The sequence below is a fragment of the Pangasianodon hypophthalmus genome, chromosome 19 (assembly GCF_027358585.1).
Source record: "Pangasianodon hypophthalmus isolate fPanHyp1 chromosome 19, fPanHyp1.pri, whole genome shotgun sequence".
Classification (NCBI taxonomy): domain Eukaryota; kingdom Metazoa; phylum Chordata; class Actinopteri; order Siluriformes; family Pangasiidae; genus Pangasianodon; species Pangasianodon hypophthalmus.
The window spans coordinates 1,713,434-1,730,869 of NC_069728.1; the positions used below are offsets into that span (position 1 = coordinate 1,713,434).

At 39.2% G+C, this 17,436-nt stretch overlaps 1 protein-coding gene across 1 annotated transcript in view; it reads left to right on the top strand.

Annotated features, from left to right (window-relative positions):
- fam102bb (family with sequence similarity 102 member Bb) overlaps nt 1–12,236 on the top strand; it is a 40,319-nt gene extending 28,083 nt beyond the window's left edge. Inside the window, exons 8-11 of the mRNA XM_026928048.3 lie at nt 3,625–3,832; nt 8,640–8,776; nt 8,879–8,948; nt 10,116–12,236. Of these exons, the coding sequence (XP_026783849.1) occupies nt 3,625–3,832; nt 8,640–8,776; nt 8,879–8,948; nt 10,116–10,158 (458 nt within the window). The 3' untranslated portion in view covers nt 10,159–12,236. The remainder of the gene's footprint in view (nt 1–3,624; nt 3,833–8,639; nt 8,777–8,878; nt 8,949–10,115) is intronic.
- Nucleotides 12,237–17,436: the final 5,200 nt, after the last annotated feature.

A 17,436-nucleotide genomic window follows, 5' to 3' on the forward strand; every position in this document is an offset into this window, starting at 1 on the left:
AGGGCCAGATGGAGGGTGGTGGCAAGGCAGTAAGTGAATTGCAGGGGGTCCAGTGAGGGGGGAGCAGGCTCTTGATGTGCCTCATGACGAGCCTCTTAAAGCACTTCATGATGATGGGTGTAAGTGCATTGTGAGGAGGGGTGGTCTTCCTCGCCATCACGCCATTCTGTTCCTCGAACCGAGCGTAGAAGTCGTTCAGCGCATCTGGGAGGGAGGCATTACTGTCACAGGCAGGTGATGTTGTCCTGTAGTTGGTGATGGCCTGGATGCCCTGCCACATGTGCCGCTGGCCTTGAAGTGGCTGTGGATTCTCTGAGCATGTGTGCACTTTGCCTCTCTGATGGCCCGGGACAGTTTGGCCCTCGCTGTTCTTAGGGCTGCCATGTCGCCTGCTCTGAAGTTGGAGTCTCTGGTCCTCAGTAGCGCACGCACCTCTGCAGTCATCCACAGCTTCTGGTTGGAGCGTGTGGTGATGGTCTTGGAGACAGTGACATCATCAATGCACTTGCTGATATAGCTGGTCACTGATGTCGCATATTCCTCCAAGTTGGTGAAGTCGCCGTCAGTTGCCCCTTCCCTGAACATGTGCCAGTCAGTGTGTTCAAAACAGTCCTGAAGAGCAGAGATGGCTCCTGCTGGCCAGGTTTTCACCTGCTTCATAACCGGTTTGGAGCGTCTGACTAGCAGTCTGTATGCTGGGATTAGCATAACAGAGATGTGAGCTGAGTAGTCGAGGTGGGGCCGGGGCTCTGCCCGGTACGCGCCAGGGATGTTTGTGTAAACAAGGTCCAGCACGTTCTTCCCTCTTGTTGCAAAGTCCACATGCTGATGGAATTTAGGGAGCACTAGTGGTGAATTCCCGTGGTAAATAAAATGGTCTGCATCTAACAGCCACCAGCGATGAGCAGTAACTAGAAATTAGCACAGAGTTCTTGCACCATTCCATGTTGATGTAAACACACAAGCCACCGCCGTGAGCCTTACCGCAAAGAGCTGTGTTTCTGTCGGCACGAAACGAGGCTAGCCCGTCTAGCTGAATGGTGGCGTCCGTAACTCTGTCGCTGAGCCACATCTCTGTGAAAACAAAGACGCAGCAGTCTCTAAACTCACGCCGCATAGATTCATAATTCTATAGACCCTTTCAGAGATGACGTTTGAAGTTGTGTGCACAATTTTGTAGAGGAAGTGGAACATTTTCTTAATTGAGAGATGAGAGATGAATGATGAGAGTTAAATAAATGAGAGATACAGTGAGATAGAGTGGGTATAGAAAAGAATCACCCCCCTTCAAAATAAGCACATTTGTTGCCTTGCAGCCTGAAATGAAGACGAACACAATTTTTGTTTTATCCAGCTGTATTTACTCAGTCCAACTTATAACATCCAAGTGAAAGATATAACAGCAACAGGTCAGAATAAAAAAATAAAAAAAACAGAATCACTGAGTTGGATAAAGGATCACCCCCTTGTGTCAGTATTTTGTCGAACCACCTTTTGCTTTAATTACAGCCTTTAGTCTGTTGGAATACATCTCTACCAACTTTGCACATTTAGACTTTGCAATATTTGCCCACTCCTCTTTGCAGAACTGCTCAAGTTCAGTTAAACTTGATGGTGACTGTTGGTGGACTGCAGTCTTCAAGTCATTCCATAGATTTTCAATGGGGTTTAAGTCTGGGCTCTGACTAGGCCATGCAAAGACATTCACCTTTTTCTCCTTTAACCACTGTGTGGTCAATTTTGCTGTGTGCTTTGGGTCATTGTCATGTTGGAAGGTGAACCTTCTTCCCATTGACAACTTTTTGGCAGAGGGCAGCAGGTTTTCCTCAAGAATTTGATGATATTTTGCCCCATCCATTTTTCCTTCTATCCTGACAAGTGCTCCAATCCCTGCTGCAGAGAACACCCCCACAACAGGATATTACCACCTCCATGCTTTACTGTAGGAATGGTGTTATTTGGATGGTGAGCTGTATTGGCTTTCTGCCAGACATATCGTTTGGTGTTGAGGCCAAATAATTTGATTTTAGTCTCATCTGAACATAACACCTTTTTCGACATGGCCTCAGAATCTTCAAGGTGCGTTTTGGCAAAGCTCAGTCATGACTGCATGTGACCTTTATTGAGGAGTGGCTTTTTTCTTGCAACCCTCCCATACGAGCCACATTTGTGGAGAATTTGTGATATTGTTGTCACATGCACACAATGACCACTCTTTGTCATAAATTCCTGCAACTGCTTCAAAGTTGCTGTAGGCCTCTTGGTAGCCCCTCTGACCAGTTTCCTCCTCGCTCTTCCATCCAGTTTGGAGTGACGTCCTGATACAGGGAGGGTCGCAGCTGTACCAAACACCTTCCACTTCTTAATAATAGACTTCATTGTGCTTCTAGGGATTGATAAAACTTTTGAAATTTTTTTTGTATCCACCTCCTGACTTGTGCCTGTCTATCCTGGAGATCTTCTGACAGTACCTTGCCACCCATAGTTGATTGTTTGCTTCAGTTGCACTATCAAGGACTGAAATGCCCCAGGAATAGCTCTTTTATTTGGAGCTAATCAAAATGACCACAGTTGATCACAGGTGGAAGTCAAATGGGTTGGTGTGCCATTGAGACGGTGATTAGCTACACCTGATTGAGTTTACAAGTCATTGTAGGAGGGGGGGTGATCCTTTATCCAACTCGGTGATTCTGTTTTTTTTATTTTTTTATTTTTTTTTCTGACCTGCTGTCTTGTTGCTGTTGTATTTTTCACTTGGATGTTATAAGTTGCACTGAATAAATACGACTGGATAAAACAAAAATTGTGCCCGTCTTCATTTCAGGCTGCAAAGCAACAAAATGTGATTATTTTCTATACCCACTGTATCTGAAAAAGTTTTCTTATCCTGCACTAAAAAAAAAATACATTTAAAAAAAATAATAATAAATTTGACCACTGCCTGCATTGCATTTTTTGACCTGGCTACTTGCCTACTTGCCTTTATCGACCCTGCTGCAGGTTGTCATCCACTTGTCCTTTACTTCCTTTGCCAAGTTTTGGACTTGGCAAACATGCAGATGCTCATGGTCAAGTATTTCTCTACAGCAATTTGAGACAGATCTGCAGACATATTGGTGTTACTTTTTTAATTATGGCATCCGTAAGGCCATGCCATTTTTATGACATGTTTTAGCTGTTTTTACTGCATCTTCGCTGTTCAAATTCTCATGTATTAAAAAAGCTGCTTTTTTTTTTAGATTGTTTTTCCTATTTCCCAAGTGTTAAAATGGGAAAATTAGATAAAACTGAGAATTCAGAACTTGGATGTTTGTTTTATGTGAAACAATCTGTGTTTGTTTTGCAGAAATAAAATGGAATAAAATAAAAAAAGAAAACTTTTTATTTCAAAAACAGAAATGGATTGAACAAATGAAAACTGGATTGAAATTAAATGTACATGGTCAATAATGTCATTAGAGAGTATTTCTGTTCATTGCTCACCTGAGCTGTTCTAACTGTGCTTGGTGTTCAGGTGAATTTTACAGGTATGTCTCACATGTTTCAACGAACAACGTTTGAGAATATGAAGGTTTGTAAAGGTGTGTGGGTGTGGGTGTGTCCGTGTGTCCTCTCTCTTTCCAGGCTACAGCACTGGTCACTCTCGCTCCTCCAGCCTAACAGAGTTCACCCATAAGAGGAACACATCAGTTGGTAGCGCATCCACAGGCATTGCTAGCATCCCTGAGCCCAGTGAGGAGAGCCCGAGCTCCATAGTGCCTGCTGCTGCTGCCCTTGGAGCCTGTAGCACCCTGTCAGTAAACCCTGCTACACCAGACCGAACTTCCAGCAGGTCAGACAATAATATGCCGCCACATGAAATAGTTACACGATATAGTATATTATTTGAACAGCACAACTGATTTAACTTAGCTGGTAATCAGGAAGCCCTTCGCAAGCTGCTAGAGGTTGATAAGAACAACAGCAGAAGACCACACTGGGTTCCACTCCTGTCAGCCAAGAACAAACAGAACAGTTGAAGTTAAAAAAAAAAAAAAAAAAATCACCTGCTATTTTTCCAATCTTCAACTGTCCAGATTCAGTCAGTACGTGCCCTTGATAGCCTCAGATTCTTGTTCTTGGCCGATTGGAATGGAACCTTGATGTGGTTTTCTGCCGTTGTAGCTCATCCATCTCAAGGTTTGATGTGTTCTGCATTCTGAGATGCTTTTCTGCTCACCACGGTTGTAAAGAGTGCTTGTGTGAGTTACTATAGACTTCCTGTCAGCTCAGACCAGTCTGCTCATTCTCCTCTGATCTCTCTCATCTACAAGGTGTTTCAGTCTGCAGACCCTCTGCTCACAGGATGTTTTTTTTTTTTTTCACACCATTCTGTGTAAACTCTGAGCCCATCTGGTACCAACAACCATGCCACGGTTAAAGTCAGAGAGATCACAATTTTTCCTCATTCTGCTGTTTGATGTAAACATTAACTGAAGCTCTTGAACTGTATTTGCATGATTTTATGCATTGTGCTGCTGCCAGATTATTGACTGACTGGATAACTGCATGAATGAGCAGGTGTTCCTAATAAAGTGGAAAATGTATGTATGTGTGTGTATATATATATATATATATATATATATATATATACTCACACACACACAGGTTTTTGTGATGTAAAAATTGAAACCAAGATAAATCATTTCAGAACTTTTTCCCCCCTCAATGTTAACAATGTATAAAAATTAAGTGGAAAAACAATCAGAAATATTTTAGGGAAAATAGGGAAAATGGTTGCATAAGTGTGCAATCTCTCATAATTGGGGATGTGGTTGTGTTCAGAATGAACCAATCACATTCAATCTCATGTTCAAAAGTAATTATCATACAGCTGTCATCAATGAAATTATTCTGATTAACCCCAAATAAAGACCAGCTGTTTCTTTACGATTTTCTTCTTTGACTTCTGAAGCCATGGTCTGCAAAGAGCTTACAAAGCCTGTACAGGGTCCCACTGTTGAAAGGTATCGATCAGTAGAGGGGTACAAAGAATTTCCAAAACATTAGATGTACCATGGAATACCGTAAAGGCCATCATCAACAAGTGGAGAAAATGCAGCACCACAGTGACATCACCAAGAACCGGACGTCCCTCAAAAATTTATAAAAGGACAGGACAAAAACTTACCAGGGAGGCTGCGAAGAGACCTATGGTAAAATTAAAGGAGCTGCAGGAATATCTGACAAGTACTGATGACTCTCTGCATGTGACAACAATCTCTCATATTCTTCACATGTCTGGACTATGGGGTAGGGCAGCTAGACAGAAGCCCTTTCTCACAAAAAACATCCAAGCTCAAATAAATCACTCCAAACCATGTGGCAAAATGTGTTATGGTCTGATGAGACCAATTCCAAAAGTTATAATAGTGGTGCAAAGCAAAAAAAAAAAAAAAAAAAAAAAAGCACATCACCAAAAGGACACCATAGCCATCGTGAAGCATGGTGGTGGCAGCATCATGCTTTAGGGCTGCTTTTCTTCAGCCAGAACTGGTGCTTTTATCAAGGTGGAGGGAATCATGAATAGCTACAAATACCAGCAGATTTTAGTGCAAAACATTCAGGTGTCTGCTAGTAAGCTGAAGATCAAAAGGAGTTTCCCCTTTTAGCACGACAGTGACCCAAAGCATACATCCAAATCAACAAAGGAATGGCTTAACCAAAGATCAATGTTTTTGAATGACCAGAGCCCAGACCTGAATTTAACTAAAAATCTGTAGCGTGACCTGAAATGAGCTGTGCACAGGAGATGCTCTCACAATTTGATGGATCTAGAATGTTTTTGCAGGAAAGAGTGAGAAAATATTGCCAAGTCAAGATGTGCCACGCTGATAGACTCTTAGCCAAAAAGACTGAGTGGTGTAATAAAATCAAAAGATGCTTCAACAATGGATTAATTTAGGGGTGTGCACACTTATGCAACCAGGTTATTGTACGTTTTTTTCTTTTTTTTCCCTAAAATGTTTGATTGTTTTTCACTTAATTTTTATATATATATATATATACACACAGTTGTGCTCATAAGTTTACATACCCTAGCAGAATTTATGGTTTCCTGGCCATTTTTCAGAGAATATGAATGATAACACAAAAACGGTTAGTGTTGGCTGAAGCCATTTAATGTCAATCAACTGGTGATTTTGGCCTGATAACATGCGCAAACAAGTTGCCACAAATGGGTTTGAATGGCTATTAAAGGTAGCCATCCTCACCTGTGTCCTGTTTGCTTGCAATTAGTGTGTGTGTATAAAAGGTCAATGAGTTTCTGGACTCCTGACAGACCCTTGCATCTTTCATCCAATGCTGCACTGATGTTTCTGAATTCTGAGTCATGGGGAAAGCAAAAGAATTGTCAAAGGATCTGCGGGAAAAGGTAGTTGAACTGTATAAAACAGGAAAGGGATATAAAAAGATATCCAAGGAATTGAGAATGCCAATCAGCAGTGTTCAAACTCTAATTGAGAAGTGGAAAATTAGGGGTTCTGTTGAAACCAAAACACCGTCAGGTAGACCAACTAAAATTTCGGCCACAACTGCCAGGAAAATTGTTTGGGATGCAAAGAAAAACCCACAAATTACTTCAGGTGAAATACAGGACTCTCTGAAAAAATGTGGTGTGGCTGTTTCAAGGTGCACAATAAGGAGGCACTTGAAGAAAGATGGGCTGCCTGGTCGAGTCGCCAGAAGAAAGCCATTACTACGCAAATGCCACAAAGTATCCCGCTTACAATACGCCAAACAGCACAGAGACAAGCCTCAAACCTTCTGGCACAAAGTCATTTGGAGTGATGAGACCAAAATTGAACTTTTTGGCCCCAACCATAAACGCTACATTTGGAGAGGAGTCAACAAGGCCTATGATGAAAGGTACACCATTCCTACTGTGAAACACGGAGGTGGATCGCTGATGTTTTGGGGATGTGTGAGCTACAAAGGCACAGGAAATTTGGTCAAAATTGATGGCAAGATGAATGCAGTATGTTATCAAAAAATACTGGAGGAAAATTTGCACCCATCAGCCTGGAAGCTGCGCATGGGACGTACTTGGACATTCCAACATGACAATGATCCGAAACACAAGGCCAAGTCGACCTGTCATTGGCTACAGCAGAATAAATTGAAGGTTCTGGAGTGGCCATCTCAGTCTCCTGACCTCAATATCATTGAGCCACTCTGGGGAGATCTCAAACGTGCAGTTCATGCAAGACAGCCCAAGAATTTACAGGAACTGGAGGCTTTTTGCCAAGAAGAATGGGCAGCTTTACCATCGGAGAAGATAAAGAGCCTCATCCACAACTACCACAAAAGACTTCAAGCTGTCATTGATGTTAAAGGGGGCAATACATGATATTAAGAACTGGGGTATGTAAACTTTTGATCAGGGTCATTTGGGTAGTTTCTGTGGTCATTATGATTTGAAAAGAGTAAACACAGTTGATTGATAATAAATGGCTTCAGCCAACACTAACCATGAGTGAAAGAAAAGTTTTTGTGTTATCATTCATATTCTCTGAAAAATGGCCAAGAAACCATAAAGTCTGCCAGGGTATGTAAACTTATGAGCACAACTGTACATACACACTACACACGCCTGTTAAAATGGCAGGTTTTTGTGATGTAAAAAATTAAACCAATGGATTCAAATCCATTGTGATGGTGTACAGAGGCAAAATTCCAAAGATTGTATCACTGTACGAATACACTTATATATATGTGAAGTGAAGTGACTTGTGGCCAAGTATGGTGACCCATACTCGGAATTTGTGCTCTGCATTTAACCCATCCAAGTGCGCACACACACAGTAGTGAACACACACACACCGTGAACACACACCCCACCGGTGTGTGTTCACGGTGGGGTGTGTGTTCACGGTGGGGTGTGTGTTCACGGTGTGTGTGTGTGTGTGTGTGTGTGTGTGTGTGTGTGTGTGTGTGTGTGTGTGTGTGTGCACTTGGATGGGTTAACTACTTGGATGGGTTCAGTACTGTGTGTGTGCGCACTTGGATGGGTTAAATGGGTCACCATACCTGGCCACAAGTCACTTCACTTCACATATATATAAGTGTATTCGTACAGTGATACAATCTTTGGAATTTCAAATCCATTGTGGTTGTGTACCGAGGTATGTCCATATACTTATGGACCTGACACACACGTATACAGTCGCAAGGAAAATCTCCCTGAGACTCATCCTCATCTGGGTGACTTTGGATAGTGAAATTATAAAAAAAAAAAAAAAAAAAAATCTTCTATACCTATATATTATATAGTCAAAAAATGCAGTTGTGTAAACAGGAACCTATGAGCAAATTAGGAGTATGACAGAAGCTCCCATTCGTGCAGGCATTTAATTTAAGATAAAAATGTGTCATTTTGACCCAGACATTACAAAGTAAAAGCTCTTTATTGATAAATCAGCATTGAGTAAGTAAATAAAAAAAATCCAATTTCAGTGTCAAGACTACAGCTTGTTTTCTGTTGATGCCACTTGAATATCATTTTGAAAGCATGTCTGTTCCTTTCCTAAGCCATACAAAGCCCAGTCTAGTATTGGTGGTTTTGTAAAGTCATAGTTGATTGTGTTCCGGCCCTGCAGGCACCCGATGAAGCAGGACTCGATGGAATCTCAGCTGAAGCGGGTGGACGCAACTAGGGTTGATGCTGATGATGTGGTGGAGAAAATCCTGCAGAGCCAAGACTTCACTCCTGGCATTTTTGACTCTAGCACTGAAGGTAACCTTAGCAATTACTTTCTCTGACCAGCCTGTTGGGTTCTGCTACATCAGACCTCTTTAGTGCTGAAGAAAAGCATTAACATTTAATAATGTGTTTCAGAGGAGGGTCTTCGTTTATTTGTGGGTCCTGGAGGAAGCACAGCACTTGGCAGCCATCATCTACCTGCCAGGTAAAAAATATAGAAATCAGTAGTAAAGTTTTTCAAATATCAGCAGAGGAACTAAAATGTGAATATACTCTAAATGGGACACCATCAGTCAAAGGGATTTCTCTAAGCTAAATTAAGATAAAAGATATTGTAAGGTTCTCTATTCTTCATTATGTGAAAAGCAGTTACAGTGGATATAAAAGTGTACACACCCCTGTTAAATTTACAGGTTTTCGTGAAGTAAAAACATTAAACAAAGATAAATCATGTCAGATCCACCATTTTCCAACTTTAATGTGTTATATAGCAACAAACAAAATTCAAGTGAAAAATAAATAGAATTTTTTAGGAAAAGAAAAAGAAAAATAATTACAGTAACCTGGTTTCATTGGTAACCGGTAGCTCTGACTCAGAATGTTGATCTTGTGAAGCCATTACTTTGTTGCCTTGGATTTGTGCTTTGGTAATGACTATTGTGCCGGAAGGTGAAATTTCTCTTCATCTTCATCTGTCTAGCAGAGGCCTTCAGGTTTTGTGCCAAAATAGATTGGTATTTGGATTTGACTAGAGCCCTAGTCCCAGTGGAAGAGAAGCAGCCCCATAGCATGATGCTGCCACCACCATGCTTCACTGTAGGTATAGTGTTCTTTAGGTGATAAGCTGTCTTGTTTTTGTGCAAAAAAAAAAAAACCTTTAGAATTGTGCCCAGAAAGTTGTACCTTGGTCTCATTGGACCTTAACACATTTTGCCACATGGCTTGGAGTGATGGTATGTTTTGGATTCCGTCAGCCCACCTCATAGCCCAGACATGTGAAGAATAGGAGAGATTGTTGTCACATGCAGGGAGTGACCAGTACTTGCCAGACATTCCTGCAGATCCCTTAACCAGTTTGTTGCATGTTATTTATTTTTCTTTTTTCTTAAAATTCATGTGTTTGTTTTTCTCATGAATTTTGTTGGTTGCTATATCACATTAAAGGTGGAAAAAGATCTGAAATTATTTATCTTGGTTTCATTCATGCAATTTTAACAGGGTTGTGTAGACTTTTTATATACTCTGTATGAGAACAGGAAGTGTAGTCTTTTGTCAGCAGTTCTATTGAATGCGTCTTATATCTTACATTAGCCCTGCTTTCAGACATCATTCAAGACATTCAGTTCTGATGTTTCCTTTTTATGTATTGCAGGGTTGGTGCTGGTGCCTACGAACAAGTGGTGATCAAGCGCTAGAGCTGGAAAGTGCCAAGTAGAGAGGTGGCACAAACCAAAGTACAGGAGAGAGGAAGGGCTCTCCAACCTCCCTTCTTTCCAGCAGTGTGCCATCCATTTACTGCTGGTGGAGCCTAAGGATTTTCAAAGAGCAGCCTCTGCCATCATTGTGGAGGCATGGGCTCCTCTGAATCCTGGGGTATCCCAACTTCTTTCCAATCCCAACACTCCTTGCTTTCTTCTGTGACTCACCCTTAAAACATTCAACTAAGGAGGGAAACTATTCTTACATGTTGGAAAAGAAAACAATCATTGCAGTGTTTTGCTTGGTTGGCAGTGGTGTTCCAGGTTTTGTCACCTGTGTGGTGAGGATTTTAACTCTTCATTGGATCTTGTGTATTCAGGGGTGTGGGTTCACATATTTAAAGTTTTAATATATGCTCATATTCAGACGAGTCATGCATCTGCATGTCAGTATTTGTGTGTAGATGAGAATTGCGGATGCAGTGCTGCAGAGTTCTGGTGAAGTTTACATCACCATCATGTAGTGCTTCCTTTGGCTGAGCTCATTACACTAAGGGGAAATTGAACTGACTAGCTGGCATCGGGGAGGAAAGTTTGACTTTAGCAAAGAGAATTAGTGGCACTCACTGAACAAAGTGTCACCTTTACATTTAAATAAATGAGAAATAAATTCTGCTAGCACTTAGTAGTATAATAGTTTGCATAGTTAGGCTGTAGGCCCAGATTTGGACATTAGTTCATCTTTTGTCAGACATGGACTGTTTTCAGCTGTTCTATTGTTCTTGGTTGTCAATGTGCAGTTCAGTTTGAGTCTAAATGTTTAAAAAAAAAAAAAAAAAAAAAAATGTTTGCACATTTGGTTGTACAGCCATTTCAAGTGGTGTTTCACTCCTTCATCACAGCACATATGGGGCCAAAGTCAAGCTACTCAGAAACTGCCATTATCAATAACTGGACTGTGTAATAAAGCAGTTTGACCTTTCAGTCATAATTGCACTCTGTACACATTATGCCTAATTAGCTCCTTTCTTTTTATTGAGCACAGAGGGTATGGTTGAGAGCCGAGGGGCAGGAATTCACAATTTTTTATTATAGCCTTTGCAGCTGTGAAAGCAGTTTTAGTAGGTTTTAATATTATTTGAGGTCCTTCAGAAATATTGTCTGATATGACCCTCTTTTCCTTTACTTGTACTACGTATATTTATTGCTGTTGTGTTCATCATTTTTTTTATATCACAAACACTACAAAATGTATACTAATATCTAAACTTGTGCATATCTGATGTTTATCCTGATGTATGGTTAAAGTATTTTTGATTACTTGTTCTGATGTATTTTGTTTTCTGTCTGCTAGTGTAACCATGAACCAGGTTCCCTACAGTTTTATGTGCCAGTACAAAAGCCATATGTTTTACAGAGTGAGTCCACTTCTCTCTTATGTGTTCTGAAACAGAGTGAGTGCATGTTAGTGTGTACACAGCATAATATTTTGGTAGCACTTAGTGTATCTAAATACTGGCCATAGGGACTAACTATGTAGGGCTAGATTTAACTACCAAAAGCATGGTCCGTTATATTTTTTAAATATCTCTTTAGTGTATAAAGTAATAGTGTAAAATTGATTATATTACTTGTGATATGATGCGATATCAGTGCCATCATATCAGAAGCCTGGTGAAATGGACAGACTGAGGGCCAACACTATTGCAAAATATCAGTATTGTGTTTTACAACTCGGGCCACTAGGTTTCCATAGGGGAGTGTTTCATGCATTATATCTTTACAGTGTACAATAACGGAATCTCTAAATATTTGAATATTTGACATTCAGTGTGTAGGTATCTTGTGTTGTAGTAAACACCATGTTTTTTTTGTGTTTTTTTTTTTAAATCTCTTCTGTGAAGCTTTTGCTCCATGTACTGTACAGTGTCTGATGTAAGTGACAATGCTTTTTACTGTTCTGCACTGCTGTTGTGATGTTTAACTCCTTTTAAACAGTGCTGATTACATGTACCGCACACTGTTAAATAAACACAGTACATTTCAAAAACCTGCCAACAAGATTTCAGAGTCAATTTTTAATACATAAGCTGATCTGTGAATATTCTTGACCACAGAACATGTAAACAAATATAAATATGTAAACCAATATAAATGTGATGTAAAACATGCAACATAAGTCATGTCAGATCTTTTTGTTTCTCTCTCTTTTTTTTTTTTTTATAGATATAGTTTGGGGAAGAAAAAGATACAATAACCTGATTGCATAAGTGTGCACACCCTGCAGCCCAAGGGGAATACCAAGGATAAGACTTTTTCCCACACGAAATAGGTGCTAAAGAAATACTAAAGAAAAGAATCCCAGGCTTTCTTATAAAACATGTCTGCAGTAAACTGGATGAATTTACTATGCTGAATGCTGGGTTTGTGCATGTGTGTGTTCTTGTTACTTCCATCACAGTTCCCATAGCAAATCATTGTGTCAAAATCAGCCATGTGCCATCAAAAATTCTAGTACCAGCTAGTGGCTTTGGACAGTGGTTTTTTTTTTTGAAGTGTTTTTTTTTTTTTTTTTTTATAAATAAATAAACAAATAAATAAATAAAAAGGGCAAAAAGTTATGGTGGGGAAGACACCTAGACAAGTTCTCCAGCGTCGACTCCCTTTAATTACTGGTGCACAATGGCCCATAACATTTTGTAATTAGAGCTTTGCATTGAAGACCCCTACAATGAATGCATCATCAGAACACACACAATTGTACTAAGTATACATGGCAATGGGAAAGCTGTGTGTGTGGTATTTTAATACTGACTGTCTACTGTAGAATGTTTGTAATGATTTGGAACTTTTTAAAGAATAGGAGGTGCAAACCCTCTTCATTGATCACCCCAGACCCTATTCTCAGTGGACGTGAGCTCGACTCATTTAAGAGTCATCTGTTTGTGTGTTGGGTTCATTGCAGGGGTAAGATTAAAGCCAACATGTGACTCATCTTTGGCTGTGTGTCTAAGGATGGTGTCCTTAACCTCCACCACTCGCAGGATGGGTTCCATGTCCTGAAAATCTTACAGCTGGAGAGTCACAGTGCTTTTCCAGAAGTACAGATGCAAGGATGTAAATGAACATCAGGTGTGGTTCAAATGTTCATTTGTTTCTCATTACAGAAAGTGTGATAAAGGACAAGGAGTTTGAGGTGATGATGCAGATTGACTGTGAAGTCATGGACACCAGGATCCTTCACATCAAGTCCTCCAGTATCCCACCAATCCTGCGGGTCAATGAAACTGATGCTGAATCATTCTATCACTCTGCCCCTACCAACAATCACGCTTCACCCTCTGTTGGAGTCCTCATGGGCTCTGCTTGACTCCAGATGCCTACTGATATCAGAACACCTTTTGTCATGGTTTTTCTGTTGTTAGCCCTTTTTGTTGGACACATTTTATCTCTTTGTTCTTCGTCAGAAATTGGAGTAGCAATGTATGAAATCTGGAGTAGAATTTGAGAAAAACAGTTTGATTGAAAAACAGCATGGGCCAAGTACTGAACCTTGAGGAACACCACCCCCACACATATTTCAGCTGCACCATAAAATCCTTAAACTGTAATCATTAAAGCTCTCAGGAAACCATGTCAGGTTTGTGTTCAATCTACTCTTGATTTGAATTCTTAGACGTTTTTATTGATCTGTGTGTTTGGCTTATACTTAATAGATACTTAATAGATTTAATTTTGGCTTTTGTTTGCACTTTGAATTGTGTATATTTGTAGGAGTGTACTAATGAAGTTTTATTACTAAGCTTCCAGCTTGGTACATATACAAGGCTCATTTTCATTTTATGTTCTTTAATTTTATGACAAAAAATTTATATTAATAAATAGCATAATTGTTATAAAAAAGGAAAATATGCTAATTTCACTTCTCATTGTTGTTGCAAAGCAGAAAAGGTTTAAAATTGGAAGATGATAAACTATTTGAGTAAACCTGCTCATTCACTGCATGACTTTTTAAAAGTGATATTGATCAATTGCAAATTCTTTTGTTTTCAAATGTCATGACACGTCAGCAACACTTCAAAACTTAAATAAACACTGGACTATATTTGAGTATGTTGTATTTATGATGGTACTTTTGCTCTTTAACTGTGGGGAAGACAGACAGTCCTCCCCGATTTCCTCTGAGTTTTTCATTGTTTCAATTTCAGTTCTAGGATATGTGGTCATATTTCAGTGCCCTGGTTCTTTGGAAGATGTTTACTCAAAGGTTAGACAGACTTTTTCTAACTACACTGCTGTAATTTGATGGCAAGCAAGGAGGCCTGGGGTTCAGTCGGTGTTCCAGTTCATCCCAAAGGTGTTCAGTGGGGTTGAGGTCAGGGCTCTGTGCAGGACACTCGAGTTCTTCCACTCCAACCTTCACACACCATGTCTTCATGGAGCTCGCTTTGTGCACAGGGGCATTGTCATGCAGGAACAGGTTCGGGCCTCTTAGTTCCAGTGAAGGGAAGCTGCAATGATACAGAAAACAAAGACATTCTATACAATTGTGTGCTTCCATCTTTGTGGTAACAGTTTGGGGAAAAAACACATGATGGTCAGGTGTCCACAAACCTTTGGCTATATAGTGTACATCAAGTGTAAATCTCCCATAAGATAATTTTTTAATAATTTTTGCAATACATATGGATTTTAATTGGTAGATAAAACAATTTTTGCACGTTTACACACATTTCAGCTAGTGACAATATTACAGTACATAAAGTGTTCTCAAAGAGTTGCGGAGTATAACGCCCCCTTGCCAAAATTCTCTGAGCTCGCTGTGAGAAACAGTTATGAACACAAGCATCAAAATATACTGTTAGTAAGTAATATACAATATAGCATGCATTAATAGTCACTAAATTGTTTTGGTACTTAACATCTTGAAACTTTGACTTTATGTATATATATATATATATATATATAAAATGTGTGGGTGTATATACACTCAATAAGCACTTTATTAGGAACACCTGTACACCTACTCATTCATGCAATTATCTAATCAGCCAAAACTGGACAGTTGAAGACTGGAAAAACGTAGCCTGGTCTGATGAATCTCATTTTCTGCTGAGACAAACAGATGGTAGTTACAGAATTTGGTGCCAACGACATGAATCCATGGACCCAACCTGCCTTGTGTCCACAGTCCAGGCTGGTGGAGGTGGTGTAATGGTGTGGGGAATGTTTTCTGACCATGTGCATCCCTTCATGGCCACAATTTAATTTCTTCTAATGGCTACTTCCAGCATGATAATGCACCATGTCACAAAGCAGGAGTCGTCTCAAACTGGTTTCATGAACATGACAATGAGTTCAGTGTTCTTCAGTGGCCTTCTCAATCACTGGATCTGAATCCAGTAGAACACCTTTGGGACGTGGTAGAACAGGAGATTCGCATCTGAAAAATCTGCAGGAATTGTGTGATACAGTCATGTCAACGTGGACCAGAATCTCAAAGGAATGTTTCCAACATCTTGTGAAATCCATGCCACGAAGAATTGAGGCTGTTTTAAGACCAAAGTGAGGCCCTAATCAGTATTAGTATAGTGTTCCTAATAAAGTGCTCTGTGAGTGTGTGTGTGTGTGTATATACAGTTCTGTGCAAAAGTCTTAGGCACATGCAAAGAAATGCTGTAGAGTAAAGATGCCTTCAAAAATAATGAAATTAAATGTTTCTACATAAAAAAATACTATAAAGAGCAGTAAACAGTAATAAAAAGTCAATATTTGGTGTGAGTCTTTGATTTAAAAATAAAATTATTAGTCTCAGGTACAATATATGGAGTTTTATAAGGAAGTTAACTGGTAGGTTTTACTGAGCATCTTGCAGAAGCAGCCACAGTTCTTCTGAAAACTGACTGTCACACTTGCTTCTAATTTTTCAGCAAAACCCAGGAGCCTTCATTATTTTTTTTTTTTTGTCTGAAAAGTGTCTCTTATGCTGCTTTCTTTACTGACATTGAAAGATTTTTCTGTAACATTTAATTTTGTGCTGGAAAACTAATGTTAAGGAATCTAAAATGGTTTTTGTACTGAATCAACAATGTAGAAGTCATAAAATAAAAATCTATAACAAAAAGTATACTATTACTAAAAAGTATAGGGTGCCTAAGACTTTTGCACAGTACTGTGTATGTGTGTGTGTGTATATTATATTATATTATATTATATTATATTATATTATATTATATTATATTATATTATATTATATTATATTATATTATATTATATTATATTATATTATATTATATTATATTATATTATATTACATACACACATACACACATATATATATATATATATTACACAGATATATATACACACACACATACAGACAGGTCCGGAAGTATTTGATTTTGCCTTTATATACCACCACAATGGATTTGAAATAAAACAATCAAGATGTGATCGAAGTGTAGACTTTCAGCTTTATTTTAAGAGGTTCCACAAAAATATGGCATTTACCATTTAGGAATTACATCCATTTCAAGCAAAGTACCTCCATTTTCAGGGGCTCAAAGGTATTTGGACAATTGACTGACAAGAAGTTAATTGATCAGGTGCGGTCCATTCCCTCATTACTTCAAGACAAATGAAGCAGATAAAAGGTCTGGAGTTGATATCAGGTATTAAGTTGGCATTTGGCAGCTGTTCGACTGGAGCTACCACTATGAAGTTCAAGGAGATCTCAAGGCAAGTGAAGGAGGCCATCATTAGGCTGAAAAAACAACATAAATCTATAAGACAGATAGCAAAAACCTTAGGTGATAAGGTAACAAGATAATGAGCCAAACGCACCAACACATACATAAAATTTTTGAACTCCTGTAGAAAACCTGTGTCTGAATTGAAGAGGGAAGTCGACATGCACACACAGTTTGAAATGGTCTTTATGGAGAAGTGATGCAAGATCCTCTACAGCTATACTGGACATTGCAGGTAGAAGCTCAGTTTTGGTATTCTCTCCCAGAGAAGCTTCACCAACTATTAATTGTAATGGCGCTGATAATATACAATTAATTAATTAAAATATTAAATATTATAAAAATATTAAAAGTTTTGCAGGGGCAAAAATGTGGGAAAAAATACAGTACTCAATTTTGCTTATTTTCATAAACGTAGAATATAGAATGTAGATAACCGGTACAAACATCAGCATAATGAGAAATATGATAATGATAATACACTGCCTGGCCAAAAAAAAAGGTCGCTGTTTGGGTTTAAATAAGC